The following is a 15,267-nucleotide window of genomic DNA, read 5'->3' on the forward strand; positions in this document are numbered from 1 at the left end:
GTCCCTGAGGGCTGGCTGTTCTGGGGCTGTCTTCCCCCTGCAGAGAAGGGGGCCTTTTCAGGGCCACTTAAGGGTAAGGAGGAGGGTCTCCTAACTTTAAACCCTCATCTCACCTCAATGCATTGCGAGGCTTGGTGGAAGAGCCCTGGGCACTCCAGGGGTGGGGAAAATAGGAGGTCGTGGTAGTGTGAACTTTGCAGGAAGTCTTTTCAACCGGGAACAAATGGGCAGTCAGCCCCTGAATGCAAAGATCATGAGAGGCAGGCTGGCCCATAGACAAGCTGTGAGCCCTTCTCTGGAGCCTGGAGCCAGGGGAAGGGACGGGCCCAGCTTGTGGTTCCCAGACTCCAACACCAGCCGGCCTGAGTCAGGCTCACCAGCCAGAGAGTCACAGTGAGGCTCCTGGTATTCGACAGGGGCATGATCTCCAGATCGTTCCAAAAACACAAGCACCTAGGAGGTCTGCTTCAGCAGCAGTGTATTTAACAGAGGAGAACCCTGGTCTCTCAGTCTCACCCAGGGCCCTGAGGGAAAGGAGCAGGCAGAGAGGTGGACTTGTAGTGGACAGGTGGAGACAGCAGGGTGCCATGATGGATAGGACTGGGGATGGAGGGATGGAGAAAGGAAAGGGCACAAAAAAGAAAGGCAGGGAAAGAGTTCTCAGGAACAAAACTAATCTTTTAAGGAGGAGCATCATAGACCATTCCCAAACTAAATGCAAACTGAATGTAATCCCTATTTGGCTAAAGGAAGATGTCAAGATGAGGTAAATATTCAATTTACTATAATGCTGTTTAGTATATTAAATATATGATAGGAATGACAGTACCTGGCCAGAATGTCAGGAGCACCCAGAAGTATTTCACCCCCTTCTGGTACAAGGACCCACCCACTGTCTGGGTGGACCTGCATGCTCCTGCCTCCCCATGGGTTCACTGCACCTGGACACCCTTCCTCCCCAACAGCCTATCACTGTTTCCATCCATCCCTTAAGATTCAGTGCTACCTTCTCCAGGAACTTCCAGAAATGTTTGCTTCCTCCTCTGAATAGTCACAGAGCATTTGGGTGGCCCCTCTCTGAGGTCCTGTGAGCCCATAATATCTGTCAGAGATTGCCATGTTGGGGAGCAGAGCATTGGTTTTAGGTACCTTTGCAGGACCAGCAAAACCATCACCAACACAAGGCCACACACCAGGAGCATTTAACAAATATAATGATAGAGGTGCTGGGGAAAGAAGTAGAGGATATGATCAAGGCTAGGAGTCCAGGTTTCAAAGCAGCTGACAAAAGTCCCTCAACATGATACTAGCTACAGAATCCCAGGAGTCTAAGACACTGTGTCCTGGACACAAAGGATGTGGATAAGAAATGCCTTGCATGTGCAAATATCTTAGAACCATCTAGGCCATCCCCTCTTTGAGACTATTGGGGCCAGAGAGCGAAGTTGCATATCCTGGCCTGGGGTCATAGAGTGGGTGGAGGTCACCTAGGAACTCCAAATCCCTCAATCCCAGTTCCTGGCCCTTTCCATGACATGTAGACCTGGAAGACTCCCCCAGTCCTCATGATAGTAACCAAGAGAAGGGAAGTCTCCCAGAGAAACCACAACAATCTATATGCCCCCAAAGCTGATGTGTATTAGAATGGGGCACCTCAGGAAAGAAAAGGAAGGAACTTCTTTATGTTCATTCAAAGCTGAGCCTCTCCTGACATAGAGAAACTGAAAAGCATATTTAGCAAAAGTGGGTACTGTTGAAATATGGGCATTTCAGAAAAAGTGGAGCATTTGGGAGTTGTAAAATCAAAGGTCAGGGAGAATGAATTGGCCTGAGGGAATGGAGCAGGGACAGCTGGTTAGGGTCAGCGACTGACGCCCCACCCTGCCTGGATTCTCTGTGCCTGATGGTTCTCACCTGGGCCAGCCTTGCATTAGTGAAGCGCACAGGAGCCTGCATTTTTCCCTTCTCTGCAACCCTGACTCCAACCATTCCTATGATGGCCCCCAAGTGGTGGGACTTGGGGACCAAGTCAATGTTTTAGGTATAGGCAGAGCTCCAAGTCCTTCTCTTGTCTTTCCTTCACCTCCCTAAGTCCCTACTTGTTCCCTCTCAGCAGTCCTATGAGGGATGGCTATCTGTGCTGTGAGGTCCTAGGATCCTATCTTCTGGGACCCCAAGGAAAGGACAACGCCAGGGACATGTGTGTGTGTGTGGGGGGGGATCTGCACTCCCTGTGCTGACTTCTGTCACCTTCAGAACACCTCTGTGAGGTGAACCAGCATGATTCTGGCAACACAACAGGTGGTAAAATCCTTTAAAAATAAACCTGCCCACTATCCTGGGAGTTTTAAAAACAATCATGACCTCCAGCCTAGATCCTCCACTCCAGGGAATTTTTTCTAAAAAATAAATTTATCAGAAGTGAAAAGTGATAAGACTTTTTTTTGCAGGAAGGCACAAGATAGGAAACAACTTATCTGTTAGACCTAAAAGTTTAACAGGGATGGCTATTTATACTCTAAGAGTTGATTTTTAAAAAGTTTAAAGACTTGGAAATGAATGGGAAAAAAACAAATAGAAATTCGATAGTCAATGTGGTCAATATACTAATTGCCCCAAATGCATATTTGCAAATGGGCAAGAATTTGAAATGCAAAAGGTACTGACATTTCAGTATTTTTTAAATTAAAAATCCATTAAGTATCTTAGAGTTAGAATATCTGATATCATTTAGAATACATTTAAATGGACACCTCACTCACGATTGAGAATATAAGCTGATATGATCTTGGTACAGGTTTGTATAACTTGAAGGGCAATTTGGCAATATATATCAAAAGTCTTAAAATGGCATGTAGAAATCCTACTTCTAGGAACTTATCCACAGGAAAAGAGAAACACATGGACATTTATGTACAAGGAAATTTACTGCAATATTATTTACAACAGAAAATGACTTGGAAGCATCCAAATGGTGGTCAACAACACAAAAAAAATATTAATTATAGAATAGATTACTATGCAGTTATTAAATATACTTTGAAACAACATTTATCACAACAAAAAAAAATGCTTGTGATAAGCTAAATGGAAGAAAGAAAACATGTCATGTATATACAGATGTTAAATATATGATTATGTGTGTATATATCTGTGATATATGTGCATATATACATGTATATATGTTTACATACATTCTATATACATGTATTTCTGTGTCTGTATATATATATGTATCTCACATATACACATATTATGTAAGCCATCCTCATTTTGTCCATTCTGCTGTGATTATTTCTGGCAGATGGGATAATAAACTATTTTCATTTTCTTCTTTAGACTTTACTGTTTTCTCGTATTTAGGGGTTAACACCAGAATCAAATTACATCAGTTATTTTCATTGTTATTGAGGTTAAGTTTGGTCACCCGGTTAAAGGGGCATCCCCCAGGCTCTCCACTGTAAAGGTGACTTTTCCTCTTTGCACTGGCTAAGTAATTTTCAGCAAGGTCTTAGTTGAGAGTATATGATTATCATGTTTCCCCAAAATCTTTTATTTTATGGAAATAGTATCCATTCATGATCCTGGCTGAAATCAGTTATATTTCGAATAACACAATAGTTATTTCCTTTTTTTTATTGTTGTTGCTTATTTTTATATCATAATCATAAACTTAACTCTTAAATCCAACTAGACTAGGAAGGGGATAAGGAAAGTGTGGAACTAAATGACTGTCAGGAGAGCATAAATATTATAGGCTATTTCAAGCAAATGAGGATGAAGGGGTGGTCTTCCAAGCTACAGAAGGAATGGTCTGGTGGTTAGTCAGTTTATTAGCCCTATCCACAGTCAAAAATGGGGACCTTCTTGCTGGTCTGGCCATTCCTGGACCGAAATCCCTCCATGGCTTCCACAATATTCATGCCCTCGCTTACCTTGCCAAAGACCACCTGCTTTCCATCCAGACACTCAGTCTTGGTAGATGAAAACCTGGGAACCATTTGTGTTGGGTCCTGCAATTTCCATAGACATGATGCCGCTACCTATATGCTTCAGAATGAAATTCTCATCATCAAATTTCTCCTGTTAGATGGAATTACTGCCAGTGCCATTAGAGTGTGACATCACCACCCTGGCACATAAATCCTGGACTAATTCCGTGAAAGCAGGAAACTTTATAACCAAATCCTTTCTCCCCAGTGCTCAGAGCATGGAAGTTTTCTGCTGCCTTTGGAACTTTGCCTGCAGACAGCTTGAAGGAGACACTGCCCAAGGGCTTGCCCTCAATAGTGATGTCCAAGAACACAGTGGGGTCCACTGACGTCTGCAAGGTGGCCTGGTTATTTCCCTCTACATTTATCACTTGACATTCTTTTGTGCAGAAGGCCTTCTCCCACCAGATTTTTAGTATTCTATGGACTCATGGATTAATATTATTACTATTACTATTATTAGTCAATGTGTTATCCATTGCTTTTATTCATCTCAATGCTCAAATTATCCCCATGGGGCCAGTGAAATGCAGCTACTCCTGTTGTGTCTCCATTGTTTTTTAAGCACTTTCTTATTTTCTATAGCAACTCTCCTTACCCCAGATGTGAATGTGACCATCTTTCCAAGAAGCTTTAGCTCCTTTAAGTAGTAGTGTTTAGAGAGCAAGATCTGAGTGATAAGTGCGTTTACCATTATTGGAGTGACTTTGCTTTGACGCCCTTTCAGTGAACACAGTTGTACACTGGAACATGAGATTGGGGGGAAAAAAATGTAACTGTGTGCATGTGTGCAGGGTCGTGTGTGCCTGTGTGTCTAAATAATCAGTTCAGGGCCTCCCCAGTAGCCCAGCAGGTTGAGCACAGCGCTGTGAAACTGTCCGCAGCCTCTGCAGTGCGGGTTCGATCCTGGCCAGCTGGTGAGAATCCCACATGGCACGCAGACCTCTCCTGTCTCGCCCGCTGCTCCCCTCAGCAGTGTATTTCGGTTGTCTGCCTGTTCTGCTCCCGGCTCTGTCTCTGGTAAATCCTCTCACCCTCCCGTGCCCCAGCTCTTGTGTAAAAATAAATTTTTAAAACTAAATAAATAAATCATCAGTTCACATTGATACTTCTAATTCATTTGTCTTTTACCCTACTCCCTATTTGTATCTCCTACGCACATGGTGAGAATCTTGGTTTCCAATATCAGTATAATTACTTATTTATTCTATACTACACCCAATATACCCTTCTGAGTTGGTGTTAGTAACACTTTCAATTATTACTCTGTGTACTTCAGGATGATAATCTGAAAAACATTTATTCTGTTAAATAATTATTGAATTCAGCAAATTCCTTTCATTGTCAGTCCATAATTAAAAGTAACTGAGATGTCAGCTGGTATAGCCTTGCCCTTAGGGCCAGATCTAATCCAATACCTGTGTGCATGGCCAAAGCAGATACTTCTTCCAGCTCCTGGTGGTTTCCTTCCCCAGGTCTGACCTGACACACTGCACCCCGACAGGAGACTCACACTCACCACCACCCTGTCCCTGGATAATCCACATCTGCAGAGATTTCATGAGCCAGACATACTTTGCTGACAACTTCCCAGCACAGATGGTGGAGGGGACAGGCAGAGCGACACGTCAACAGCTTTCACAAGAACAGCAGACACGGCCACTCAAAAGAGCCTTTGACCTTCCATCTCATTGAGTTAGTTTCTTTACCACCATTTCTCCCTCTTCTTCCTTCTCTCTCCTCTCCTTTTAGAATCAAAAAGCACAATTTTTCCTCCCAACAAGTAAACCAACCTCCTCCTCTGAAGCTTTGCTCAAGAACAAAGACAGCCTTCTTCCTACGAGAAATTACAGTGAATAAAATTTCCTCCGCCTCATTACATATACAAGGACTGGAATCTTTGTAAAACCTGGTCAGTTATAAATTGCAAGCCAGTAGCTGCAAAACTCCCTTGAGATGAGTCTGTCCACTGACTCAGCTGATGCCCCTCAGAACCGGTCACCAGATAGCTCAAGTTACCCAGAACCTTTCCACCTTGGGAAGTTCTGGCTTCCAGAACCACCTTGAGAACTGTACTCTCCTTCCACCCCCACAAGCACACAAACCCCCACAAGTCCGGATCTCCATGGACTGGTCAGTCACTGCCCACATGCCCTCCCAGGACACCAGCCAAAGGCCTTGGAGAGGACAGCATTTTGTTGACATGAGCCATGGACTGTGGACTGAGCCCAACAGGAGGGGGTGCCTGGTCCTCCTGGTAGCATCGGTTCATGGGGGAGAGGTTCAGGGAGATCTTCTTTCCTTTCCATGCTTCTAATTTCTCAATGATTCCAAGAAAATGTATTTTCTAAGCAAGCTGCCTGGACTTGAACTAGAGAAGGCCTGAAGGCCTGCCCCTGAAGGCCCGGAGTATTTAGGTCTTAGGAGATCTTCTATAGGTGGAAGCTTTCTGAAAGGCCATTGCATAGTGCCAGAAGTAGTCCCCAACCAGGGTGCCAGGGAGAGAAGGTGTGTAGATCTCTCTGGGAAGCTTGTCAGAGTCTTTGAATGTCCTTGAATTAGGGGACAGAATATGAAATTTAAAGAATATTCTAAAATTACTGTTGCATTATTTTCATGTCACTAAACAGTGCTTGATAATTCAATTACTGATAGGAGAAACAGGCCAAAAATGGCTTAGTAATGTATAAGAATACTGAGGCCTTTCAAAATGCAAAAGTTGAAAAGAGAATCTGAGGTCCTAGAGGAGAGTAGCAAAATGAAACAGTGTGGGGATGAGAGGAAGGTGGGTGGAGTCCCCAGCACAGGCAAGTGCCACTCTGTAGCTGACCATCCACCCCCAAAGCCCCTGCCTACTTTTGGTAACCTGAGGATCACTGAAATTTCTCCCGGTCTCCCAAGGCTCCCTCCACCATCTTTCCACAAGTCTCAAAGACAATGACTAGCACCTCCATGCTTTGAGTTAAGCACTGGCCTGTTTTCTACTCCAGCAAGCAGGGGGCATTTATGTCAGGATTTATGTCACACTGTGCCTGGTTTTGCGCCATTCTGAACTTTTTAGGAAGACATAACCTAGACTAATTAAGTAGTTCTCTAGATTGGTGCTTTTCCACGTTTTTACGTGATCGCATAGATGACAGTACTCCTTAGGAGAATCCAGTCAGAACCCAGAAGTACAGCAGCCTTGCCCATAAGAGGTCCAGAGGGCAGGTAAGACCAGCCAGTAAAATATCTGAGCCCTCTCGCTTTCCTGCAGGAGGAAACCATGTAGGAGGTAATTTCCACATTTCACAGTACTACTTCTCCAGGAACAATGGTTCTAGGCCCAGATGCCCAGTTGACCTTGTGCTTCTTTCCTTCGTGGTTTTCTTCTCCCAAAGCTGGTCGACTCTGGAGCCGAAGCAAGCCAATGCTCAGCACCAGAGATGTGAGTAGAGGGGAGCCCAGAGCAAGGCTTGGGCCTTCTGCTAGCTGAGGAGCTTTGGGAGCGTTCCCTAATCTCAAGTTACCTAAATAGGAAGGCAAACCATCTAAGAATAAGGGCTCTGGAAACAAGCCTTCCTGGGTTCATTCCTGGCTCCCTGACTGGCCAGAACCATGTGCATGAACCATAACTTCTGTTTCCTCTTCTGTAAAATGGAACATGTAATAGCATCCACCTCAGAAGGTTGCTAGGAGTTAGTCTGATGAGCTAATCCTGTAGAATGCTCACAACACTGCCTTGCTCAATGTTAGTGCTTGTGAAGATTTGCTGTGTTATACATGCATACTTGCCATGTTTGTAAATGCATATACAAAAGATATAAAGGCACATTACCTGGGACTGCTGAAATAAGTTGGACAATACATTGAAGCATGTGGGTGGGAGTGTAAAATGCACTACCTCTCTGAACAACAGCTGGCAGTTGCCCATGAATTTAAACATACTTACCACTCTTACCATGTGAGCCAGCGATCTTATTCCTAGTTATTTACTCAAGAGAAATGAAAACACACATCTATAGAGAGGAAGTTTCATTTGTAATAGTTCCAAACAAGTGTTCAAGAACAAGTGGATGTGGATAAACAAGTTCTGGAACATCCTTTCAATGGGCTCCTACTCAGCAGTAAGGAGTGTGAACCACTGGTACATGCAACAACATGAATTGACCGCACAACCAGGAGGCTCAGGGAAAGAAGCCAGAGACACAGGCTACCAGCATAGGATTCCACTTACATGGCATTCTAGAAACAGTAGGGACAGAAAACAGATGAGTGGTGCCAGGGGCTGGCCAGGGGGTGAGGAAGACTGGATTCTCCTAAGAGGCACAAGGGAACACTTTAGGGTGATGAAAATGCTTTCCATCTTCATTGTGGTAGTGGGTACATGATTCAATATTTTCATCAAAACTCATAGGCTGGTACATATAAGAGGCAAGTTATACTTTAATAAGTCTAATATTACCTGTGATAGGAGGGAACAGGTAGGGAGAATATGTAAAAGATACTTTTTTGTTCTACTTCAGTATGTCTGTACCATGTGAACTTTTGCAATGAGCATACACTTCATGTACTTGGTAATAATTTTACTAATGTTTGAATTAATAACAATGATGATATCTATCTACCTTGAAGGGATGTTGTGAGATCCAAATCAAATGAGAGAAGATGTATACAGCATACACACAGATGACCCCCGATCTTCTCAGGGACAAGGTATCTTCTCAGGGACAAGGCCCCACGGGGCCGCCACAGAGAACGACAGCCATGACTCACCTCAGTGACAAAGAGCGTGCGGGGGTCGATGATATCCAGGAAGTGCCTGAAGCGGCCATAGAAGGATGTCTGGAGAAGGGGTGGGAGAGGAAAGTAGATCAGCTGCCATGCTCCACGCTCCAGACACTGGGAGGGCCCACCCAGGAGGGCCCACCCCACACCCCATCCTTAGTATTAGGGTCCCACCATCCCCCAGGACTCCCACATGGAGGACAAATGCTAAGAAGCCCCACTGCTCAGGGACCTCGGGCCTCTGAAAGACCATCAAGATAGCAGTGGCTAGCCCATGTTCTCTTCAAGGTACCTCCCATCTTTTCCCTCTCCCCAAAATTCCCCAAGGTCCACACCCAGCAGTTCCAAGCACCCTAAACACATAGTCCTGGTCCCCGCCCTCTTCCAGCCTCCCCTCACCCTCCTGCCTTGATCAGGAGCTCTGAGTTCAGATTCTGCCCCCCAGGGAAAGCACCCATAGACAGAATTGCATGCCAGAGCCTAGTTGGGAGCCCTCAGGCCCTCCTTCCCTGTAGCCCCAGAACTGCTGTGAGCCCCAGGACAAGGGGCCAGCTCCCCCACCCCACCCGCTGCCCTGGACTTGCCCCAGAGCAGGGGCCCAGGAAAAGGAGGCTTTGTGTTAAGCAGGCCACAGGCATTAGAGCACGATGAAAGGAAACCGAGCAACGCAGAGGCCTGCTGCCCCTGGGACAAAGCCAGCTTGGCAAAGCCAAGCCCAAGGGATGGAGGGAGGTTGCAAAGCTAGGGGACAAAGAGGAATGCTGCAAACACTGGGGGTTCATGCCTCACTACACTCCAGGTTCTTCCCCCAAATCCTCCCTGGAGCCCCACAGCTCTGCAAGCACCATCCTCAGAACAGTGGAGGTAACAGAAGCTTACACACTCCCTTCCCTTACTACTAGGACACCCCAGACCCTGCAGCCAATTTCTGCTTCTTTCTCTTCCCAATGAAGACCAGGAGAGCAACGCCCCCCCCCAGCCCCCACATCGCTTCTAAGTCCTCTGCACACATGGCCCACGCCGCCTTTATCTCTCTGCTCCTTTGCCTGCCCCCTAACATTAAGGATAGGCTGGCTCTCACCCTGCTCCCACCCCCTTCAAGTACTGCCTTTCACAGACCAAATTTATCTTCAGCCCCATTCCTAAATAACATAGCTGTTTCTCTAGCATCTTAGTACTCAAACACCTAGACTATTTCCTCACTCATACATGACATGCACACTGCTGTCCGGCAAAGTCTCATTTCTAAGAACCATCAGAGATGTGCAGACGTGTGGTTGGAGATCCAGGCTGAGGATGCATTCTCACACAGGTGTGTGGCTCAATGAGGGACAGTCCATTCACATGGCCCAACACGATCCAGCTACTTTAACTCATGTTTCAATATTTATGACATGTTATGATTTTGTGAAATGCATATAAATAGGATGATTCCAACTTAATAGACAAGGAGATAAATATAGCTAAGTGGACACTAAGTGGACAGTAAAGAGATAAATGACATCCAGATCCTGGTTCACTGAAATGAACTGGGGTTCCTTGGAGAAGCAGCTGATCCTAGAACTAGGACAGGGAAGCGCAAGATGAGACCAGTCCATTTTGTTGTGGCAGAAAGTAATGAAATTCCCTTCCAAAATGATGGAGACGTGTTAAAAGAACCAATGAAGGGCAGATGGAAATGTGTGCCTCTGAACATGACACCCAAGAAGTTCACAATCTCACTCACATAGTGTTCTAGAGGGACTGCATCGAGTCATGAGGAAATGTCAGACCCAGACTGAAGAACATTCTACACATTAACTGGTCTTGTTCACCAAATATGTCAATGCTATAATGACAAAGATGGAGGAACCGCTTCATATTAAAGGAATCCACAGAGACTAGACAACTAAATATATCATGTGAATCTGGATTGAATCCTAGACTATCATAAAAATGGCCTCGAGGATATTACTGAGACAACCAACAAAACTGGAATATGGATCGGAGATTAATAAAAGTACTATACTCATTAAATTCCCTGAATACAAAAACCATACTGTGGTTATTGCTATATGCTAAATATTTGTGGTCCCCCCAAAATTCACATGTAAAATCCCAATGTCCAATGTGATGGGTTTTAGGTGGGGTGGGGTCTTTGGGAGGTGATTAGTTAGCTGTGCGGGCAGAGTCTGCCCGATGGAATCAGTGCCTTTATAAAAGATGAGTGCCCCAGAAAACTCCCTGACCCTTCCACCATGTAAGAACATAGCAAGAAGATGGTGTCAATGACCCAGAATAGGGTTCTCACCAGACACCTTATCTTAGGCTTTCCAGTCTCCAGAACTAAAAGAAATTAGTTTCTGTTGTTTATAGGCTACTAGGTCTATGGTATTGTTGTTATCCTGAAGAGATTAAAACAAAAATGTAACAGAACATCTTTGTCTTTAAGATATACTGATGTATTAAAGGATTAATAATATAACCTACTTGCAAATGGTTGAGAAAAAATACCATGTATAAATATATAGCGTGGCAATAACCTGGAAATATAGCTATTCTTATTTTATTTACAGATTGAAGATGTCCCTGATAATACTATGTTTTATATTTGCACTTTTTCTGGACTTTATGATACCTATAGACAGAATAATAAGGATTATGTGACAAAATTGAAAATTTAAGGCAAAGTATATGTGGAAATTCTCTGTATTCTTCTTACAATTTTCCTGCAAGACATTTCTAAAATTAAATGTTCAAAATTATATTTTTTATAAATCTGGATGAAAATATATTACAATATCAACAGAGATTAATTCTGGGTGATAGACATATAGGTGATTTTTATTTCAATATCCTATACATTTCTTTTTAAATTAAACTCAGCATTTCGTATAATACACAGGAATAATAATCTGTTTGACTTAAATATATTTAAATTAAAATACAAACTGGTGTATTAGCTGGTCAGAGTTCCTGAAGGACACACCTCTGGAAGGGGCTTCACAAACTGCCCCTGGAATGAAGGAGAAGGTGGGTGGGCACTACCAGCCTAGATGTTTCCCAGAGCCTGCGCTGGGCTGAAGAGAGGGTAGAGTTTGAAAGGGGAAAGAAGATGGTAGTTAGGCCAAGGAAGAAAGAGGACCCACAGGGGCAGAGGACCTGGGAAGAGAATAGGCAGAGGGAAGCAACTTCTTGAAGATGGTACATGGCAACTTTAGCTGACTGTCCTGTGTTCTGGAACTGCTTTAATCCTCAGCCCTGTCAAGCCTCTAGGGTCACTCTCCACCACTGCCACTTGTCCTGGGTAAAACATTTTGCTCCATAAATATGTCCAAGCCTCTACTGAGCTATGCTCAGGGGGCATCACAAGCCCTCAAGGAGCTGAGTTCATCCAGAGACAAATAGTAAACGAATACCTCTAACACAGCATGATCACTGCTCCATGAGCAGTGGGATGCAGATTGTTTCTTCCCAGTGGGTCAAAGAGGCTTCCAGAAGAGCAGGGATGGGTGGATGGACGAGTTTCCTTAGCAGAGAAGGGTATCAACAGGAGACTTAAGGCAGGAAGATTGGAGCCAGAAACTGCCCCAGACTCCTGTGGTTTATTCATTCACCAAATAGCTATTAGAATCTCCACACCCAGAACATATCTAGGTCTTGGTGGAGAAAAGCCCACTAACTGGGGGAAAGAGAAAGCACAAAGAGTCATGGATAATGCTTAAGACTTCTAGCTGGACACTAATATTTATTAACCGGAATAAGGAAAACAAGAAGCACACTGGTTTAGAGGAGAGGAAGATAAAAGTTCTGTATTGGTCATGTAAGGGTGATATACTTAAAGAGTCTTCCAGATACAGCATTTCAATAAACACTTGGAGCTACAGGCCCGAGATTCAAGAAAGGGGCTTTGAAGACTCTAAGCACAGATGGTCGTGTCCTGGTCCAAGCAGCCTAACACCCCCAGGAATAAGCCTGCAGCCTGACCAAGTTGGGTCCACTGACAGTCTGCCATGAGGAGGCCGCACAGCAGATGAAGTCTGGGGTGCTTTGTAACCAAAGGAGAAAAACTAAGTGTACAGTACTGGGAGAGTGGAATAAAGTTTAAATGAACTGGTGCAGTAATAGGCCCAAAGCAAAGTGAAGCTATGAGGAAAGACCACACAGAGCTGTGCTGAGAAGTGGATTCAGCGTCTTGTTTCCTTAAACTCTATAAAGTGAAGATAAATGTAGAGCATTGGGCCCAGACTCTCCTTTTCAGAATCTCTGCACTTGGGTTATTTCTGAGTCAGTGTGACTTAGACACACCAGTCCAGAGCTGGACGTTCCATTCCTGCCGACAGATTAGTTTCAGGCTCTGTGATCTTGGAGAATGCAATTTCTCAGGGAGTATGAAAGACTCCCAAAGAAGGGAGTCTTCTGATACTCTAGAGCTGAAGCAGGTCCTTTTGAGAAACATTGTTTCTTGGCAGCTGGCTTTATATATCTGTCCCACCAGGCCCAGGAATGGCAGGGAGGCTTTCAACTTTCTCTGGTTGAAATTTACTTTTCAACAATATGCTTTTTTTTCCCTCTCCAAAATTCAGCCCCCATCTTGACCCAATCAGTCAACCAGTAGATGTTTTCCTTCTCTTTTTTGTTACCGGAAGTATGAGTCAGCCACAATTCCGTCCCTTTCCCTGCACCAGAAAGGTGAGTCAGCTCGTCCTCCGCAGGGGCTGTGGGCCTGGAGCAGCAGGCTCCCCTCCCGCCTCCACGCCCTGGGGGAGAGCGGCCTTGAGCAAAGTCCTGAGGAGACACTGACCATCCTTCTGAAGCCAGATCTCTGAATCACTGTCCTTCTGAGTCAGGAATAAAATTGTCCCTTACCCCACAGCAGGAAGGCTGGACCAGCTGGGTAGTCCTCAACCAAGTTGCCCTTTGAATGAGCTGGGTATTCTAAAAAGCAGGCAATTATCCAGGGACTTGAATTCTATTGGTGTGAGGTGGGCTGGACTCCAAGCATTGGTGTCTCTTTAAAAAGCCTGTCCAACCTGCTCTAATGTGCAGCAAGGGCTGAGCGTCCCTGGACTAGAAGGTGTTGGCCTGGGCCAAGCACCAGCCAGCCCCAGGGAAACAGGCTCTCTCTAGCCTGGAGGATGTAAATGACTAAAACACATAACTACCTGCCAAGCACTTCATTTTAGAACTTTATTTCTGGCAAACTACATGAAAAACTTCCCCCGATGCCTCCCAACTCTCAGCCCACACAAACTTCTCAACCTTGAAGTGAAAAGCACATTTTCCTGCCCAGGAGGCTCAGATACCCCAGAGGGTGTGTGCAGCCCACATACTGCTGCTGCGCTAGGCAGTGCGGGGCAGAGGTTAGAAGCACACACTTCAAGTTTACGGGAAAAACAGGGGCAGGGGAACATGTTAAACAGAACCCTAGGGATGCTACCAGCCACATTCAGAATGGGGGGAAATCTACAAGGAGGAATCAATAGATTAGAAGAGACAAAAGACATACCTGTCAAATATAAAGTGTGTGTCTTCTGGTACACTGGTTACGTGACAATCGTGTGAATAGTGCCATGGACAGAATGTTTATATTCCGCCCCCCTCTCCCATTCATGTTGAATATGTTGAAATTCTAATCCCCAAGGGGAATATCATCATAGACATAGGGCTTTGGGAGGTGATAAGAAAAGAGGGCATTTCCCTCTGTGATGTTCTTCCCCCAGAACCCGTAACTTAGTCTAACCATAAGAAGGACACCAGACAAACCCACACTGAAGGACATTCTACAAAATATCTGACCAGTATTTCTCAAAACTATCAAGGTCATGAACAACAAGGGAAGTCTGAGAAACTGTCATAGACCAGAGAAGACTTAGGAAACGCGACAAGAAAATGTAACAGGGGACCTGGGAATAGAAAAAAAATAGTGTAAAAAACTGAGTGACTCCACTACAGTCTGGAGTGTAGTTCAGACCTCTTGGTTTTGACAAATGTATCATGTGCGATGCTCATTCCAAAATTTAAAAGTTTTTAAAAACTAACCCCAAAAGTCCTTTTTTCAAGAGATACTTACTAGCAGGTACAATGGAATGTTGGAATGTTTGTGCTTTTCTTTTAAATCATTTATTGGCTGTGGTGGGGGGGCATATAAAAACAAGACTGGCCTAAATTTGTAGCTGTTGCACCTAAGAGATGGGTACACAGGGGTTCACTGACAATTCTTACCAGTTCTATAAGTCTGAAAACCTCAGGAAGAAAAAAGTGGATAACAAACAAGCATGAACTCTGGAGCCAGACCGACTAGCAAGTTACATCTGTTGGTGTGTGGCAGCCTCACAGGATTGTGAAAGTTAAATAAGTCAATTCATCAAAAGGTTGGAACTACGCCTGGCTATCATCACTGTCTTAAGGGGAGAAAGATGGTCACAGACCAAAGCTCATCAAACAAATTATCTTTCTGTACTCTCTGTGCAGAAAGCACCCTCTGCTCAGTGGCCCCTGCTCACTTCCCTCCTGCACATGAAAGAAG

General features: G+C 44.7%; 1 protein-coding gene and 1 pseudogene across 4 annotated transcripts in view; both read right to left on the minus strand.

Annotated features, from left to right (window-relative positions):
• Positions 1 to 15,267, minus strand: part of SFXN5 (sideroflexin 5) — a 109,204-nt gene that overhangs the window by 90,297 nt on the left and 3,640 nt on the right. For all 4 annotated transcript variants that reach the window (XM_037527615.2, XM_054701729.1, XM_037527616.2 and 1 more), the window contains exon 2: positions 8,748 to 8,816. In XM_037527615.2, coding sequence (XP_037383512.1) covers positions 8,748 to 8,816 — 69 coding nt within the window. The remainder of the gene's footprint in view (positions 1 to 8,747; positions 8,817 to 15,267) is intronic.
• On the minus strand, positions 3,636 to 6,143 carry LOC119259633 (peptidyl-prolyl cis-trans isomerase A-like; annotated as a pseudogene).

This window comes from Talpa occidentalis, unplaced genomic scaffold (assembly GCF_014898055.3).
Source record: "Talpa occidentalis isolate TD23 unplaced genomic scaffold, MPIMG_talOcc4v2.1 talOcc4.5, whole genome shotgun sequence".
In the NCBI taxonomy this organism is placed as follows: Eukaryota; Metazoa; Chordata; class Mammalia; order Eulipotyphla; family Talpidae; genus Talpa; species Talpa occidentalis.